Source organism: Sinohyriopsis cumingii, unplaced genomic scaffold (genome assembly GCF_028554795.1).
Source record: "Sinohyriopsis cumingii isolate HCF-2022 unplaced genomic scaffold, ASM2855479v2 utg000198l, whole genome shotgun sequence".
Classification (NCBI taxonomy): Eukaryota; Metazoa; Mollusca; class Bivalvia; order Unionida; family Unionidae; genus Sinohyriopsis; species Sinohyriopsis cumingii.
The window spans coordinates 801,970-820,288 of NW_028315875.1; the positions used below are offsets into that span (position 1 = coordinate 801,970).

Below are 18,319 nucleotides of genomic sequence, written 5' to 3' on the forward strand. Positions count from 1 at the left end.
GTTCAAGAAGCATTTTGCATATTCTGATGCAATTTTTTGTTTACTTGTCCTACAGCCCTAAATGTGCCTCTGCTTTTTATCTTTATGTTGAATGTTGTTTGTAACTAGTACAACTCAAGAACTATTCAGTACGTTCAGATTCAGTGTGTTAGGATCATTGTCTCAGACTTGCATGTGCCTTATATGGATTTGGTTTGAACATTGTGTCTTAGAGTTACATGTGCCTTACTTGGGTTCGTTATGAACATTGTCTCATAGACTTGTATGTGTTTTACCTGGGTTTGGTATGAACATTGTCTCATAGACATACTCTCTGATTGCTCGTCTTTTTTATCAGGTTTTTACAAGATGACTTCAACATAATTTGTTGGATTTCAACCAAATTTGGTGTGTAGCTTCAGACTGATAAAACCTTGGTTGTGTATGATTCCACCATTCCATGACATCACTGACAGAGGTTATGGCTCAAAGTTGCATATCGTCATTCTTATTTGGTTTCCACAGCTTACCTTTACTTAACATTTGTTGCATTCAAGCAAATTTTTCATGTGGTTCTATATTCGTGAAACTGTAAATGAGTTTAACCTGTCTGAAATTATCATGTTAAGAGTTATGGCTGATGACTGCTGTCATCCTAACTTTGCTTTCTAGAGATTAACTTCACATGGGAATATTGCATATTTGGCAAGTTTATCATGCACCTTTATATTGTTGAGACTTTGAATGAGTTAGATGTCTAGCGCTCTAATTCATTACTCAAAAGAGTTATGAACCCTGATTGCACATCTTTCCCCAAATTTGGTTTTCCACAGAATTTAATCCATTTAAGGCAATGTTGAAAACATTGTTTGGAATGATGCTGTTGGTGAAGCACTAGTGGACATTTTTGTTTTACAAATATGTTTGCCAGAACTGTACACATAAATGTTCAATTAAATGAAACGATGGATAAAGTTAAAGAAATTATTTTTTTTCTACTATGACAGTTGATAAGTGGAGTTGACTCAATCAAAGATAGTAATTTGAGTGAAGAGCAGGCATCTCAGAATGTGCAGCTTTCAAATATTAATGCAGAGTACAGTCCCTTCAAGTCCCCTTTAGTTGATAATAACTGTCCTAACTTAAAAATTAAAATTCTTTTAGGAATGGAAAATAAATAAGGTAAAATTGAAAGAAATGTAAAAAGATTTGTTTATGAATATGAATATCTCATATTAGGTCTTATATGACCCAGCAACAGTTAGTGAATTTCATTATTTTTTAAATATGTTTTTTATGTTTTCATATTCTATATACATTGTATTTTAATATCCCATCCATGCAGTATACACCTCTACAGATAAAACATAGAGAGACGAGACAGATGAAAGTGCATCTTGCTTGCAGTCACTTGCTTTGTGCTTTTTAATCCTTGAAATTTTTTAATTTGGTGAGGAACAACTGAAAGTTACTGCATTTGCCTAAAGCTTTAAATTCTACTTTCTTTGGAGAAAAAAAACCACAAGTTCTTACTCACATATTTTCCCTATTTTCCGCTGCTGTGTACTGAGGTTTCCATTTTTATTTTACTAATTTTTTCATTAAGGTTTGCATCATTAAAATAGTGCAAATATAATATTTATTATTTCAGGTTACTAGTACCCTAAAGATTTGCTTATTTCAGGAAATAGTTGCTATTAAGGCAGATAAGCTGTGGCTTAAAGATTATGTGGCTAAATTCATGAACATTTTGTAATAGAAAGAACCATCGAAACCACGAACATTTTGTAATAGACTGCATGCTAGGATATTCGTAAAATAACACATTACCGGAATAAGAAGCTTAATTATTTTTTCTGAAGAGTAGTTGTTTTGAAGTGCTTAGATGAGAGCTTTGTTATATTGCAGTACGAGATAGCATTTTCTCAGAACATTCATTTTCAAAATGCCCACTGCATGGTTCCTTTGCCATATGATTTGTTGATGTACCATATGTACTTGCTTATAAGTTGAGTAAAACTGCAGATGACAAAGGTCCTGATCTGCCATAGGAAAATGCACCTGAAGACCAGGGTCCATGTTGTTTGTTCTACTGATTACTCCTATCAAACAGTACAGACCCAGATTCACCAGTGCATTATGCTATGGCAGATCCATGCTGTTTGCAGTTGGTCTTGACTTATAAGCAAGTATATATGGCAGTATAGAAGTAAATACCTACTTGCAATTTTCATATCTAATTAAAAAAATGTAAATTGGTATTTACCAGTGTCTTGACTGTGTACCTTTAAAAAGACTGGGAATGAGTCAAATATACCAAATAGGAGTTACAAGATACCATATTATTGTGACATCATCATGGGAATAGCATCTGATTTTTTTTCAATGTACATGTACTTAGTTACTTTTTAATTATTTTTTAAATTTTTATTTGGTGTACTGCTCTTTCCAGACCAATGATGAGATACCTTCACAAAATGTATACTGCAGAATCCAGTATAGTTTACATTTAATTTAGATACATTGTCATAAGACCTGAGTGATCTATGAAATTAAATATATTCTTACAGAGTCAGTGTAAATTTTAGATTCAAATGAAGACTTTACTTGGTTGTTCATTGGAGTTTAGATTGAGGAAAACATTTTATGTTAGGGTCCTCACTGGTCTGGACTGAAACATTTAGCATGGGTTAGAATGAATTGGTGAAGGGAGGCTCAGGTCAGTTAATTCTTCTTCTCTTCATGTCATCCACTCGTGTACAGACCCACATTTTTGCATTCCTTTCCCTCCTATGGAGCCTCATCAAGTGGTTGTTACGACTGGACGATCCAGTAAGTCAGTTACATTCAGTACATTTTATGTGCCTGGCAAGTAGGAGGGGCATCTAGAGCAATGGTAAATGTTCTTGTGCCTCCATCTCTGTAACAGCAGTTTGTTTCAAACCTGTTTTATTGTTATGGAAAATCGTATTATTTAGTTGGGTTCAGAGTCATCTTGCCCATAACTATAGCTAGTTTGCACCTGTCAGCTTGTGTTAAATAAATTTTATGATCATTACTGTTTTTGCACCAGTTTTCTTGTTAGCAAACTTTAAGAGATATCGATATCAATTTTCCAGCGGCATTATCATCATCGTCAGTGTTGAGATTCTTCATTAAAATTGAATTGTGCTAAGGATCTCTGCTTTTGTAAAATCAACACTTATTTCACAGCTGAAAATGGTGTGATTATTATAGTATGACATCATCCGTATGTTGCCTCATCTTACTCAAGTGTATTGTAGCACTATGAACTTGGAGTAAGGCTGTAGCCATTGGTTGCCTTCATTAATGGTCTGTTGTCAGCTGCTTTCTGATTTTTATTATTTATCTATTGATGTCAGTACAAGTTGAAAACAGTTTGTGTTAATTGGTTTACTTTATGATCAATAGGCTATAAATAATTATTAATGTTACTAAAAATAAGTACTTAATAGAATGGTTGCTTGTGAAATGATAGGAGCATGTTACTATTTGAAAAATGGATTTTGTATCATGCCAAGTATGGATGCAAGTCAGAACCATGGAATTTATATCATGCTAAGTATGAATACTTGCTGAAACCATGAAAAAATGATCGGTCTGATGTTCATTTTCTAGTGCTTTGCTAAAAGTACAGAGAATTTGATTGTTGCAACTCCATAAAATGTAACCTTAATGAACATTTTAAATATCCTCATATTTGCTTAAATTAAAAATTACTGATTCCTCTGGTCAGATACATTCAGAAAAGTGCTTTTTGGTGAATTAATATTTTCACTGTAACATATTGGTTGAGCTCACATCAGAATTATGACAGAAAGTTTAAAGTTGATTTATGGCAAGTTAATTGAACATGATTTCTCAATATCTTGCATTATTTTTATTGAATTTTTTATATGAAATTTTTTTTTCTGTCAGAGCACTAAATTTGTGATTACACATGCAGTGTATTAATATTTTGATAAAGCTGTTAGTCTGTCATTATTTATTAAATGACAGAAGTCATCATTTCATCGTCTTACATCTCTTCCAGATTTCATAGTGCTACAAAATACAGGTAATGAGCACTTTGTACATGTATTCATGATGTAATAATGTCATGATACCATCATTTCAGGCTGTACATTCAATGCTAATTTTACAAAAGATGACATCCTTATACATAAATCTTTGTTTGCTTGATGGCACATGGGCTGATTTTTGGCTGGCCTATGTTAGCAGACGGCTAGACATGTGTCTTACAGCAGTTTTAATGATAGTGAAATAGTGTTATGTGGAATCCTTATCAAATTTTCTCCAGAGCTTATTAGTAGGTGACTATTTTAATTGAGAATTGCTCTTTAAGGCTTAAAAACGCCAGTCCATTTTTGTGTAAATATACCTTTTTCTTTCTTTTCTAAGCTATACTGCTGTATTTTATTTTTATTTTTGGCACGCAAAAAATGGCATGTATGTGTCTGAGTTAATTCTTTACCCTCTTGTGTCTCTGTTTCAATTTAGGCATGATTTAAAAATATTGATCAGTTTTTCCATACTGTTTATGAAAACCTAAATTTTATCAAAGACGAAAGTACCATTTCTTTCATTCTTGTCATTTATTTTTACCTCTTGTCCCTGGTATTGTGTGAAAGGTTATCCTTAGAATTGCATGTACCTTATTTACTCAATTACTCAAACTTGAAACGAAAATAAACTGACCTACCATCACATGATTGACTAGCAGATCAAGATCTTTGTTGTGTGTTCTACTGATTACCCCTAGCAAACTGCATAGTCCCAGTCTGATGGCATATATTGTGCTGGCAGATCTGGGTATCTGCAATTTACTGTTGGATTTGACATATAAGGGAGCATACATGAACATGTTATTGATGTTTTAGGTTGCATGGCATTTACTCTTTTTCTTAGTATTGGTCCATAATTATTTTCTGTGTTCTTAAAAAAATAGAACAATCATTAAATACTTATGTTTGAAACCAAATTTCTTTTCAAACAATAGTACTGTTGTATCTTTTATTTTTAATGGTTATGTTGCCCCTCCTACTTGCATATTTTCATTGCATCATTCATTCTTGAGATAGAAAGATTTTGCATGTAAAATTCTCATTTAAAATAAACCTACTTTATAAAATCTTTCACAGAATTTTATGGCACATGATCTGTTCATCATTACAAATAAAAGATTTTGTGCTAGAGAAAGAAAACAGTGTAATTGATTCATGCATCAAACTGTCAAGTACTATCTACAGTAGAACAACCTATGAAAAACTCGGATTGCCAGTGATGAATATTAACTTCTTCACTATCTGTTGTCTTTCGTCAGTTTTTTTTAGTTTGTCTTGATACACAGGGAGTAAGTTAACCAGTGACCAGGGAGAGTGAAAATCCAAAATAATTTGCAGGTCAGAAGGTCAAATATAAAGTCAGCTTAAATTGCAGTTAAGACAAATGTAATTTTTCATTTCTTGTCATGTTCAGATTACATGTTTTGAAATTCCTGCCATATCTATAGAGGACAAATGATGCCTGCCATATCTATAGAGGACAAATGATCCCTGCCACATCTATAGAGGACAAATGATCCCTTGCCATATATATATAGAGAGGACAAATGATGCCTATTTTGTCCAAACAGCCCAGTCCTTCATACATTTTCATATCGCTCAATAACTTTTGAAGGACTTAAATGGATTAAAACCATATTTGGTTGGAGACTTTACTTGTAAAAGATGTGTAAAAGACCTAGAGCAATTTCACTATTCTAGGTTTTTGTGAAATAATTTGACAGCGTTAAGGCTCCTATTTGACTGAGAAATTGCCCTTTACTTAATTAGATCAATAGTGGAACCAGTGTCATAGGAATATATATATATATATATATATATATATATATATATATATATATATATATATATATATATATATATATATATATAGTCACAATCATTCACATTAAAGACAGAATGACTATTTCAGTTTTTAAGCATGACCTTCCTTTCAGCTTGTATTTCTGTTGTAGTAAATTTATACTGATCCAGAAAAAGAAATGCCTCACTCATTTAAAATGTATATTCTTAAATTTATTCTGATCCAGAAAAAGAAATGCCTCACTCGTTTAAAATGTATATTCTTAAATTTATACTTCTGAGCTTCATAATTGATGAGAGCATAAAACATGTTTCTTGACCACTATTACACCATATTTTCAAAATTTGCAATAATTTTCAAGAGTCATTAAAATATCTTTGCACCAAGCCTTTTTTCTCAGCAGATAGAAGAAATTTAAAAGCCAGGAAAGGTCAATCGACACTCAGACACAGGTGATTGAACTGATAATGTCAAACTTTTAAACTGCTTTGATTACACTTTTTGTTGCCAGATATCCTCAGACCCTCCCATCTTATATCTTTCTACTGGCTGAATAACTAGCAGGTAATGAGGTCTCAAGGCTTCTGTTTCTCAGAGAGATCTTTTATTCTCATGACTCTCTCACCTGATTGGAATAATTATAGTGAGAAACTAGTATTCGGAGAGAGACAGAATACTGCACTTTCAGTAATACAACATTATGAATTAATGTATACTTCCTACCATAATAAGAGGTCACAACATTTTCAGGACTTTGATACAGTGTCGTTTACTGTTGCCATTATTTTGTCTCAAGTGTGTGCATGCATGAAAACAGACATATCACTGTTAGCAGAAAAGATAACTCTGTTGGAAATGCATGTCTAACACAAGTAGACTTCATGCATACTTGTCTCGTTTGGCAGTATATCTGCACAAACAAAAAGAAAAACAGAACTTGAATCAGTACTCTTTGTTTGCAAAATTAAACATCCAAACATAATCATGTAAGTGTAGTTTATTTTCAAGCAATATCGATATAAAGCAACCTAGTTCACTTAGCCCACTTCCAACCAGCATCAGTACACCAAAGAGATAATACTTTTCTCAGCAAGATATTAAGGATTTTTAAAAAAATTCATAAACAGATTATCCAGACAGCAAGAAAAGTAATTATTTTTAATATTTAAGAAGAAATTACAACAATGATTTCACTCTTTGATGATTGCAACAAATTCATTTGGTAGAAAAATGCGTTTTCAAAATTGGTAGATTTCTTGTTTGGGTCAGTATACTCACTACATGAATACAGAATTTTTTAATGTTTTATATTGGATTTGATATATTCTGTACATTTTATAAAAATGAATGAAACACTTTCTGCATGGTCAGCATTTATTTAAGTGTACTAGTTGAATGCTTTATGTCTGGAAAGTATGCTGTGTGATTTATATGGCATGCACCACAAATGTATGAGAACTATGTATGCTGTGTTTTTAACATGGTATGCACCACAAAAAATGAGAAATATATGTGTTATTTATATGGCATGCACCGCAAAAGTATGAGAAATATTTATATGTGTTATTAATATGGCACACACCACAAAAGTATGAGAAATATGTATGTGTTCTTAATATGGAATGCACCACAAAAGTATGAGAATTATGTATGTGTTAATAATGTGGTATGCACCACATTAAGTATGAGAAGTATGTACTATGCTGTATTGTTTATATGGCATTTACCACAGAAGTATGAGAAGTAGGCATACTATGTTATTAATATGGCATGCACTACAAAAGTGAGAAGTAGGAATACTGTGTTATTAATATGGTATAGACCACAAAAGTATGAGAAGTATGTATGCTGTGCTATTAATATGGCACACACCACAAAAGTATGAGAAATATGTATGTGTTATTTATATGGCGTGTACCACAAAAGTATAAGAAGTATGTATGCTATGTTATTAATATGGCATACACCACATTAAGTATGAGAAGTATGTATTATGCTGTATTGTTTATATGGCATGTACCACAAAAGTGAGAAGTATGTATGTTGTATTATTAATATGGCACACACCACAAAAGTATGAGAAATATGTATGTGTTATTTATATGGCATGTACCACAAAAGTATAAGAAGTATGTATGCTGTGTTATTAATATGGCAAGCACCACAAAAGTATGAGAAGTATGTATGCTGTGTCATTAATATGGCATGCACCACAAAAATGAGAAGTATGTATGTTGTATTAATATTGCATGCACCACAAAAGTATGAGAAGTATGTATGCTGTGTCATTAATATGGCATGCACCACAAAAGTATGAGAAGTATGTATGCTGTGTCATTAATATGGCATGCACCACAAAAGTGAGAAGTATGTATGTTGTATTATTAATGTGGCTAGCACCACAAAAGTGTGAGAAGTATGTATGTGTGTTATTAATATGGCATGCATCACAAAAGTATGAGATGTATGCTGTTTTATTAATATTGCATGCACCACAAATGTGTGAAAAAAGTATGTATGCTGTGTTATTGATATGGTATGCACCACAAAAGTATGAGAAGTATGCATGTGTGTTATTAATGTGGCATACACCATATTAAGTATGAGAAGTATGTATGCTGTATTATTAATATAGCATGCACCACAGAAGTATGAGAAATATGTATGCTGTGTCATTAATATGGCATGCACCACAAAATGATGAGAGGCATGCATGATTTGTTATTAATATGGCATGCACCACAGAAGTATGAAAATTATGTGTGCTGTGTTTTTAATATTGCATATACCACATTAGATATGAGAAGTATTCATACTGTTAATAATGTGGTATGCACCACAACAGTATGAGAAGTATGTATGCTATGTTATTAATATGGCATACACCACATTAAATATGAGAAGTATGCATGCTGATAATTATTATTATGGCATACACCACATTAAGTATGAGAAGTATGTACTATGCTGTATTGTTTATATGGCATGTACCACAAAAGTTTGAGAAGTAGGAATACTGTGTTATTAATATGGTATGCACTACAAAAGTATGAGAAGTAGGAATACTGTGTTATTAATATGGTATAGACCACAAAAGTATGAGAAGTATGTATGCTATGTTATTAATATGACAAGGACCACAAAAGTATGAGAAATATGCTGTGTCATTAATATGGCAGGCACCACAAAATTATGAGAAGTATGCATGCTATATTAATATGGCATGCACCACAAAAGTATGAGAAGTATGCATGTTATATTATTAATATGGCATGCACCACAAAAGTATGAGAAGTAGGCATAGTGTGTTATTAATATGGTATGCACCACAAAATTATGAGAAGTATGCATGCTATATTATTAATATGGTATGCACCACAAAAGTATAAGAAGTATGCATGCTATATTATTATGGTATGCACCACAAAAGTATGAGAAGTATGCATAGTGTTATTAATGTGGTATGCACCACAAAAGTATGAGAAGTATGCATGCTATATTATTAATATGGCATGTACCACAAAAGTATGAGAAGTATGCATAGTGTGTTATTAATATGGTATGCACCACAAAAGTATGAGAAGTATGCATGCTATATTATTAATGTGGTATGCACCACAAAAGTATGAGAAGTATGCATGCTATATTATTAATATGGTATGCACCACAAAGGTATGGGAAGTATGCATAGTGTGTTATTAATGTGGTATGCACCACAAAAGTATGAGAAGTATGCATGCTATATTATTAATATGGGATACATCACATTAAGTATGAGATGTTTGCATGCTATAATAATAATACGTCATGTGACACATTAGGTATGTTGATGGTCACATAGTCTATGTTGTCTTTTTCTTAGCTTTTGAAGGGAAACAAACTCTTTATTTTCATATAATTTTGCTAAAAATGGCAATGCTAATTGATTGGAAATGTATACATAATTTCTTCAAATCCAGTCTTTAAAGATGTCAAACTGTAGAATTTGAGTAAATTTCAGATTTTCTTGACATTTTATGTTCAGTAGAACCAGTTAATTACATGCAGTTTGTTTTCCTTTAGGGCACATTTAGTACTTTATTGGCCAAGCTTGTTTCCCTTGTAGACCACATTTCTGATCCTGTTTTGATCAAATTTTAAGTATGGGCTTGCATTCAAGTTCTCGAAGCAACTGGATAATGAGCAGGATTGATGCAATTATTTATGAGGTATTCTGGCATTTGCTTGGCAAAGTGTGGTACAAATCTAGAAATCATATTTTCTAATCATATTTTGGATAAATTTGATGTTAGATTGTTCAGTTACTGATAAGATTCACAGATATTAATGAGATAATCTTGCACCTGATGTGCTGATCTTGTTACTTGTCTTGATATTGAGATATTTATCACTCAGTTTGAAAAAAATTAGGTAAATAGGTTGATATCATTAAGATTTGGGATGAGTTTGATAATGGGCATATTGGTGAAATTGACATGATAGAAAGTTTGGGAGATAGTTTTCATAAAGTTACATTCTGACAATACTGCATAAGCCATCATAGTGAAAAGGTCAGCTGTTAAGTTATGCAAGTCAGGTGAGTGGTATAAGGATTGCTTGGGTCTCTTGTTAAGTAATGTTGAATAAATTTTGGATCATTGGTACTTGCCTTGTTATGAAGAATAAATATTTACTGTCTTGTCATTTTTTATTAGTGAGTCAGACTTGAACCCTGTATTTACTTGTTGCAATCTAAGTTATTTTTCTACAAATTATTTGGTCATATAGATATATGAGCATTTATCTCCCTTTAAGTGCAATATTTATGTGCCTATAATAATGCATCCGTATGTGTATTTATGGGGTTATTTTGTTTTCATGTCGCTTTGTGTTTGGATGTATAGTGTGCATTCTAAAACTGAATTTTACATCGGTGTGTTTTTATTTATTTATTCAGTTCTAACTCCCATTCTTAACTCATTCCTTTTCTCTTTTTGATAGGGACTGTGCATAGTCATAGATTAGCAGGTTGTTTCTGTTATTTTGAAAACATTACGTGTTTGTCTGTACTTTTAAACCATGGACCAGGTTTTATTCTAGAGCTGAAAATTTCTCATTTTGTTGGATTGTTATCTTTCCCTGACATTCATTTCACTATCATATTAATATTATTTTATAATAATATTGTTATATAATAATATTGTGCATGGCATGCAGAATCTGTGCAGCATTAAATGTCATGATAATTGTTCCACTGCAGGTGTTGAAATATTCTCAGTCAGACTGGAACAAGTTGAAGCAGGATCTTGAGCTTGATTTCCAGGCACGTTTGTTGAACAAGGAACGGGAGTGGAGCCGGAAACTTGCAGATCGTGACAAGAAGATGGCCAACCTTGAGGAGCAAGTTGCAGTTTTAAGGTCTGCCAATGAGGACATGAGGTAAATTGTAGATGATATGAAGATGGATAATAATAATAATGAAGCAGATGAATAAAAAGTAAGGAGTAGAAGGAGGAGCGAAGGAAAACTTGTTGATGATGATGATGATTGTCACACACCTCATAGGATATTATTCGTAATACTGGAGAAAGATGGGCAGTTAAAATTGAAATAGCTTCAAGCCCCAGTTAGCAACGCCGTTGGTATAAATGTATAAATAACTCAGTATGGAAAGTATAACAATTTAATAAAACAGAACAATGAATTCACTAATTCCCATGACAGTTTCTTAGATTCAGCTCTTCAACTATTACAATCGATGACCTATTACAAGTTGCCTGATGTCATCAAATAAATTTAACAGTCTTAAGAGAGATAGTTGTGTTTCCTTTCCAAGGTTTGCTTGGTTACTCATCTGTCACTCTTCCAGTCGTCTTTGGTACTCAGGTACCCTGGCTAATGTGCTGTTCTGGCACTTCCAGAGCTCAGAGTCATGTGCTCCTTCCTGCACTGCACCTCAACCTCTGATTTCAATACAGCATCTTCCTCGCATTCTTTGTACCTTTCCAACATTCCCTCTCTTTGGGCATCAAACCTCCACTTCCACCCAGAAAGCTTCTAGTAGAGTGTAGAATTAGAAGGAATGCATAGTCTGGTCTCCCTACTCTAATCTAAGGAAAATTCACCACTCTTTCATAGACCATTCATCAGAATAATGGCAAATAAATTAACAGGTAAACTCGTGCACTCACATTTATGTATTCCATACACACCTTGTTCTATAATAATTGTGCTACAAAAAAATAATAGTATTATCAATGAGCTCAAATACCTGCATACACATTCCTAATTGTTAACTTCTTGATATAGTAAATTATCATCATCAGTAGCAATCATGTTCATTTTCCGCCCTACAAGTTATAAAACCACATCCAAATATATAAATACCATATATATGTGCATACAAGTCCAACTATGACTATATGTTCATATACTGATAAGCAAGTACAGTTCTCACCTCTGTCTGCATGGGTTCTAGTCTCAGATTCGGCTAATGTGGGTATGTGAGAAAGCTTACCAGTAGCTTCTTGTGGGTTGGTGGTTCTTTCTGGGGTTTTCCCGGGTTCTTCCTCCACCATTAATACTGGCCACCATGTATAGCCTATCATGTGCTGAAAAATGGCGTTAAACCCTACAACAACAAGTACAGTTCTAACACAAATCTCTATAAATTAATTTATGCATTACGATGTAAATGACACAATACACTTTGATTTCAGTTCATTTTTTATACATAACATTGTATCAATCTTGCAAATTCTTGTTTTATGAAAGTATTATGAATATTCGGGCAAAGATATGTTCCCTTAAGAAGCCTTCATTTGCAGATCCCAACCTCAATTTCCATGAGAAGTTCTTCTCCCCACAAGTGGCAAGTTAGGCCGCTCTTGAATACAAATCTAAACTTTCTTTGATCTTCCCTTGGCTTGGTTGACCAATGTACTAATTTCAGAATGAATCTAGTCCTTCGAAAATAACAGCTTGCTTGCATAGAAAATCCACCCTACATTTGAATATCATAATGACAGATCTAGTTGTATAAAATGGTGTGGCATTCATTTAGCATTATGCATAATGACAGATCTAGTTGTATAAAATGGTGTGGCATTCATTTAGTATTATGCATAATGACAGATCTAGTTGTATAAGAGGGCTGGCATTCATATTTGACATTGTTTTTAAACTTTTTAACCATGTACACAAACAATATAAAGCTTTTCAACCACATGCACAAACAATATAGAGAAAGCTAACCTGAAGCTTTCATCCTCACACTAAGGACTTCATGGCAGACTGATTTAATCTCTACTGACAGGTAATATCACTTGATAGATCTAGTTTTAGAAGAGTATTCCTTTAGCACATACTTACTGACATATCTAGTTGTATAAGAGTGTGTGAAATTCCTTTAGCACTTGCTTACTGACATATCTGGTTGTGTAAGAGTAGGTGGCTTTCCTTTAGCACAATGTCATGCTTAATGGCAGGTCTAGTTGCATAAGAGTGGGTGAAATTCCTTTAGCACTTGCTTAATGACTTATCTGGTTGTGTATGACTGGGTGTCATTCCTTTAGCACATGCTTACTGACAAATCTAGTTATATATGAAGGGTGGCATTCCTTTAGCACTTGCTTACTGACAGATCTAGTTATATAAGAGGGAGTGACATTCCTTTAGTATATTCCTACTGACAGATCTAGTAGCATATTTTTATTCATTGAAAGAATTCTGAGAAAGACAACAATTACAACATTAATGTATACCATGTATATTCAAATGTAAGTCAAGTCCAACTGTAAACTGCATTTACCATGATCAAATAATACACCAACAGCTAAGGGTCTAGGTTTGTTTGATTACTTCTGACAAACTGCACAGACCCAAATCTACCTGTCTGGATCTGGACATGTCCAGTTTGCAGTTTGACTCAACTTATAAGTGAGTATTTGCAACAGAATGACAAAGATGATGATGATGGTGGTGATAATGATGGTACCCATATTTGTTACAAAGTTGTTTGCAATTATAATGATAGGGATGATGGTGTTGATTATGATGATGATAGTTTTGTTTACGCTAAGTCACTATTGATGATAAAGCTGACAGATGAAAATTAAAACAACTCCATATGTTATGGCAGGAAATGAAATCGCTTATAGCAGCAAAAACAATGTAATCATGATGCTGCAGCAGATAATTATGAAGATGATGGTAGTGTAATGATGTACCATTGATGATTATGTGGAAACCTGAAACATTTATGTACCCCTTTGAATGCAGGTATAATGATGAATGAACAGTGGAAAAAAAATACTGAATTAACTGTTAAAGAGTGAGGAACAAACTTGGAACAAAAAATAAATGTCATCTGTTAAACATTGTTGAGTGACAAGTTAAATGCAAAACCATAAACAATTAAGCATTATTTTGTATTTATAGATCATGTACATTAAAATGCCTGACTTTAAGACAAGGCATGGAAAATTATGTAGGTATTAAATACACTATGAGATTGTTGTTCACAAATGGTAAATTATGTAATAAACAATAAGCATTGTGTGTATTTATAGATCATGTACATTAAAATGACTGACTTTAAGACAAGGCATGGAAAATTATGTAGGTATTAAATATACTATGAGATTGTTGTTCCCAGATGGTAAATTATGTAATAAACAATAAGCATTGTGTGTATTTATAGATCATGTACATTAAAATGACTGACTTTAAAGGAGACTAGAAATCAAAATTTTCCTTTTACGTATGTAATTCTCTACAGATTTTAATCCGAGTGTCATGTTTATAAATTAAATATCGTAAGCGGGTAGTGATTTTATTGCATGGAAGATACCACGATTCCGTAAATTGCCGAGTTTTTCCGAGTTTTGATGAGACGACAGATCACGTGGTACCGTGATGCAATACTAGCCAGTCCTCGAATACAAACATAAACATTGGCGAGCGAGGTAGACGGAAGGAGACCACATTTGGGTTGCACATTCAAAACTTGAATCTGCAGTCTGATATAATAGTTTATGTTCTGTACTGGTCAGTGCTTAAAGAAATTTATTAGGCACAGGCCTCGGGCTGGTGACTTAAATAAACTCAAGCCCTGACTGAAATTCCACAAGCCCGGAGGAGTTCATACCTGTCAACTCTCAAGCCGGGAGAAAAACCTCCCGATTTTGGGGGTATTTCCTCATCTACATCCCGATCTCATGATATCTCTAAATTTTTCGCAGCGAAGTCCCGATTATTACATTATGTCTGTCAATTTTTATTTGTTAGAAGAAAAAAACCCAACCCCAAACCATTTATAATAGATATAACGTATGCAATCCACTGTCTAAACTGCCACACTACAGACATCGTAGTGATATGACTGAAAAAATGTTAAAGTTACGTTAAAAATTCAAATCACAGGCACACACGTCTAAATCCGGCACTGGACGAAATAATTAATATCACACTGTTCACACAACAGTTTTTTTTTCTTTTTTTCTTCTTCAGTAAATAGAACGTGAAAATTAAACATTATTCAAGTAAATTTCAGATGTTTTTAAACAACTACAACAATACTATTGTATACAAAAATTAAAAGAATAAAATTGTTACCAATTAGCTTAATGAATGATCACTGTGAAATTTTCTCTGCGAACAAAATCGCATCTCCATTTCCGCCGAAGAAACTCGGCCAGTTAACACCTGACATTCCTCTACCGTATATGTAAAGTTTAATTACCATGATTAAATTACAAGGAATAAAACAAAATATACCATTCAGTATATGTGGCCTAAAGAACTAATTCTGAATAAATATTGTGTTCAGCAAACAGTGTTACATGCATCAAGACTTAAATCTGAAGTCCATGGCATCGTAAGTAACAACAAAATAGGCATCGTTTATTTTGGCAATCAATTGCTGGTGCTTGCACATACACACACTGTCGAACATGGTTTCTTTGAAGTATGTCCGAAGGTCAGTCCTTTTCACAAGATCAATGCAAGGATAAGGAGTCTGTTCATTAGTCACACCGGCTTTATTGTTTGCGTACTTAAATTAAAACTTTAGCTATTTTGCAATTTAGCCAGAGCTGACCAGAATAGGCAAAATGGGCTTGTCCTGGGGGAATAATAAGGCGTATCACATGGAGAAAAGGTACGTCCCATGGGCGCTCGCACATTGGGGCAAGGGGTTGGGGGTTGGGTCAATAGTGTCTCCCCCCCCCAGTTTCAATTGCCAGCCATTTAATGTGAAACTTTGATCTCTTTTCTTTTAATCGTTGCTATTTAAACTGCCCAAGGAATAGTTTTATATCAGTTCCAATCATTACAGATTACCGTTTATACATACTACATGTATACAATGATTTTTTTTTTAAATTTGTAATTTTTATAAGATTACTGAAAATTGTGTTTTCTCGAAACACGACCGGTTTAGAATATTATTTTTGGCAAAGCCTCCATTTGATCAAAATCAAATCTAAATTTCACCTTGGACAGTAGTGATTTGATTTTGATTGTGCCGTGTTAAGGCGTGTATATCAACATCTTGAAAATACATTTACTCATTTCACCAGCGCGATCAAAGTTTCCTCAGGCAAACAATTTTTGTTTCGACAAGCCTGACGGGCACCTCACTTTGAATACAGGATGGGCCGGAACTAAAACCAGAGGAGCCCAGGGTGTCGGGCTATCAGATTTATTTTTATCGCTGCTGGTGTAGATAAAAGATCTGTGAATTGATTGTTGCATTTTGTGGTCACTTACTCGGCCTTCTGCCTATTTTCGTAACTCGCACGTTTAACACTTTTCCCAGGATTTAAAATATTCAACGTTATGTCTGGAACAGCGCCAACTTTTAGTCTAGGCCTAGCATTTGCATATCCTTGACAGTCCTTTGAGAAATGTAAGGAGCACATAGTGTTGCTTAGAAATCGACTCGTTTGTAATAATGTATCCATTCTTTCATTATGCCTTTATCTTTCGGAAAAGAAAAAACAAATGTTGTCCACAGGCTTTTCTTAATGTTCTATTACGCCCGTAAGCAACGCAAAACGGTATTGTCTTTTACTCTGGCAACTCCCACTTGGGCTGCTGGAGTCGCTACTATGACGTCACATCCCGAAAGTAACCGAGTAGGCGCGGAAATTTTGCATACGAGGTCACGGAAATTCAGCTCGTAGAAGATAGGCCAATATTTCAATATTGGCATTACGGTCGCAGATGATACTTCAGAATAAGGTTTTCTGCTATAGTACTTTTATTATTATTCTATATTTCCATTGGTTTCTGGTCTCCTTTAAGACAAGGCATGGAAAATTATGTAGGTATTAAATATACTATGAGATTGTTGTTCACAAATGGTAAATTATGTAATAAACAATAAGCATTGTGTGTATTTATAGATCATGTACATTAAAATGACTGACTTTAAGACAAGGCATGGAAAATTATGTAGGTATTAAATATACTATAAGATTGTTGTTCCCAGATGGTAAATTATGTAGGTATTAAATACACTATGAGATTGTTGTTCACAAATGGTAAATTATGTAATAAACAATAAGCATTGTGTGTATTTATAGATCATGTACATTAAAATGACTGACTTTAAGACAAGGCATGGAAAATTATGTAGGTATTAAATATACTATGAGATTGTTGTTCACAAATGGTAAATTATGTAATAAACAATAAGCATTGTGTGTATTTATAGATCATGTACATTAAAATGACTGACTTTAAGACAAGGCATGGAAAATTATGTAGGTATTAAATATACTATAAGATTGTTGTTCCCAGATGGTAAATTATGTAGGTATTAAATACACTATGAGATTGTTGTTCACAAATGGTAAATTATGTAATAAACAATAAGCATTGTGTGTATTTATAGATCATGTACATTAAAATGACTGACTTTAAGACAAGGCATGGAAAATTATGTAGGTATTAAATATACTATGAGATTGTTGTTCACAAATGGTAAATTATGTAATAAACAATAAGCATTGTGTGTATTTATAGATCATGTACATTAAAATGACTGACTTTAAGACAAGGCATGGAAAATTATGTAGGTATTAAATATGCTATGAGATTGTTGTTCACAAATGGTAAATTATGTAGGTATTAAATATACTATGAGATTGTTGTTCCCAGATGGTAAATTATGTAGGTATTAAATATACTATGAGATTGTTGTTCACAAATGGTAAATTATGTAGGTACTAAATATACTATGAGATTGTTGTTCCCAGATGGTAAATTATGTAGGTATTAAATATACTATGAGATTGTTGTTCCCAGATGGTAAATTATGTAGGTATTAAATATACTATGAGATTGTTGTTCCCAGATGGTAAATTATGTAGGTATTAAATATACTATGAGATTGTTGTTCACAAATGGTAAATTATGAAATAAACAATAAGCATTGTGTGTATTTATAGATCATGTACATTAAAAT

General features: G+C 33.2%; 1 protein-coding gene across 8 annotated transcripts in view; it reads left to right on the plus strand.

Moving 5' to 3' along the window:
* LOC149774557 (uncharacterized) overlaps window positions 1-18,319 on the plus strand; it is a 164,827-nt gene that overhangs the window by 107,299 nt on the left and 39,209 nt on the right. For 4 of the 8 annotated variants that reach the window (XM_089945067.1, XM_089945066.1, XM_089945071.1 and 1 more), the window contains 2 exons: window positions 2,743-2,811; window positions 11,108-11,286. In XM_089945067.1, the coding sequence (XP_089801193.1) occupies window positions 2,743-2,811; window positions 11,108-11,286 (248 nt within the window). The remainder of the gene's footprint in view (window positions 1-2,742; window positions 2,812-11,107; window positions 11,287-18,319) is intronic. The other 4 variants (XM_089945069.1, XM_089945070.1, XM_089945072.1 and 1 more) reach the window with 1 other exon arrangement.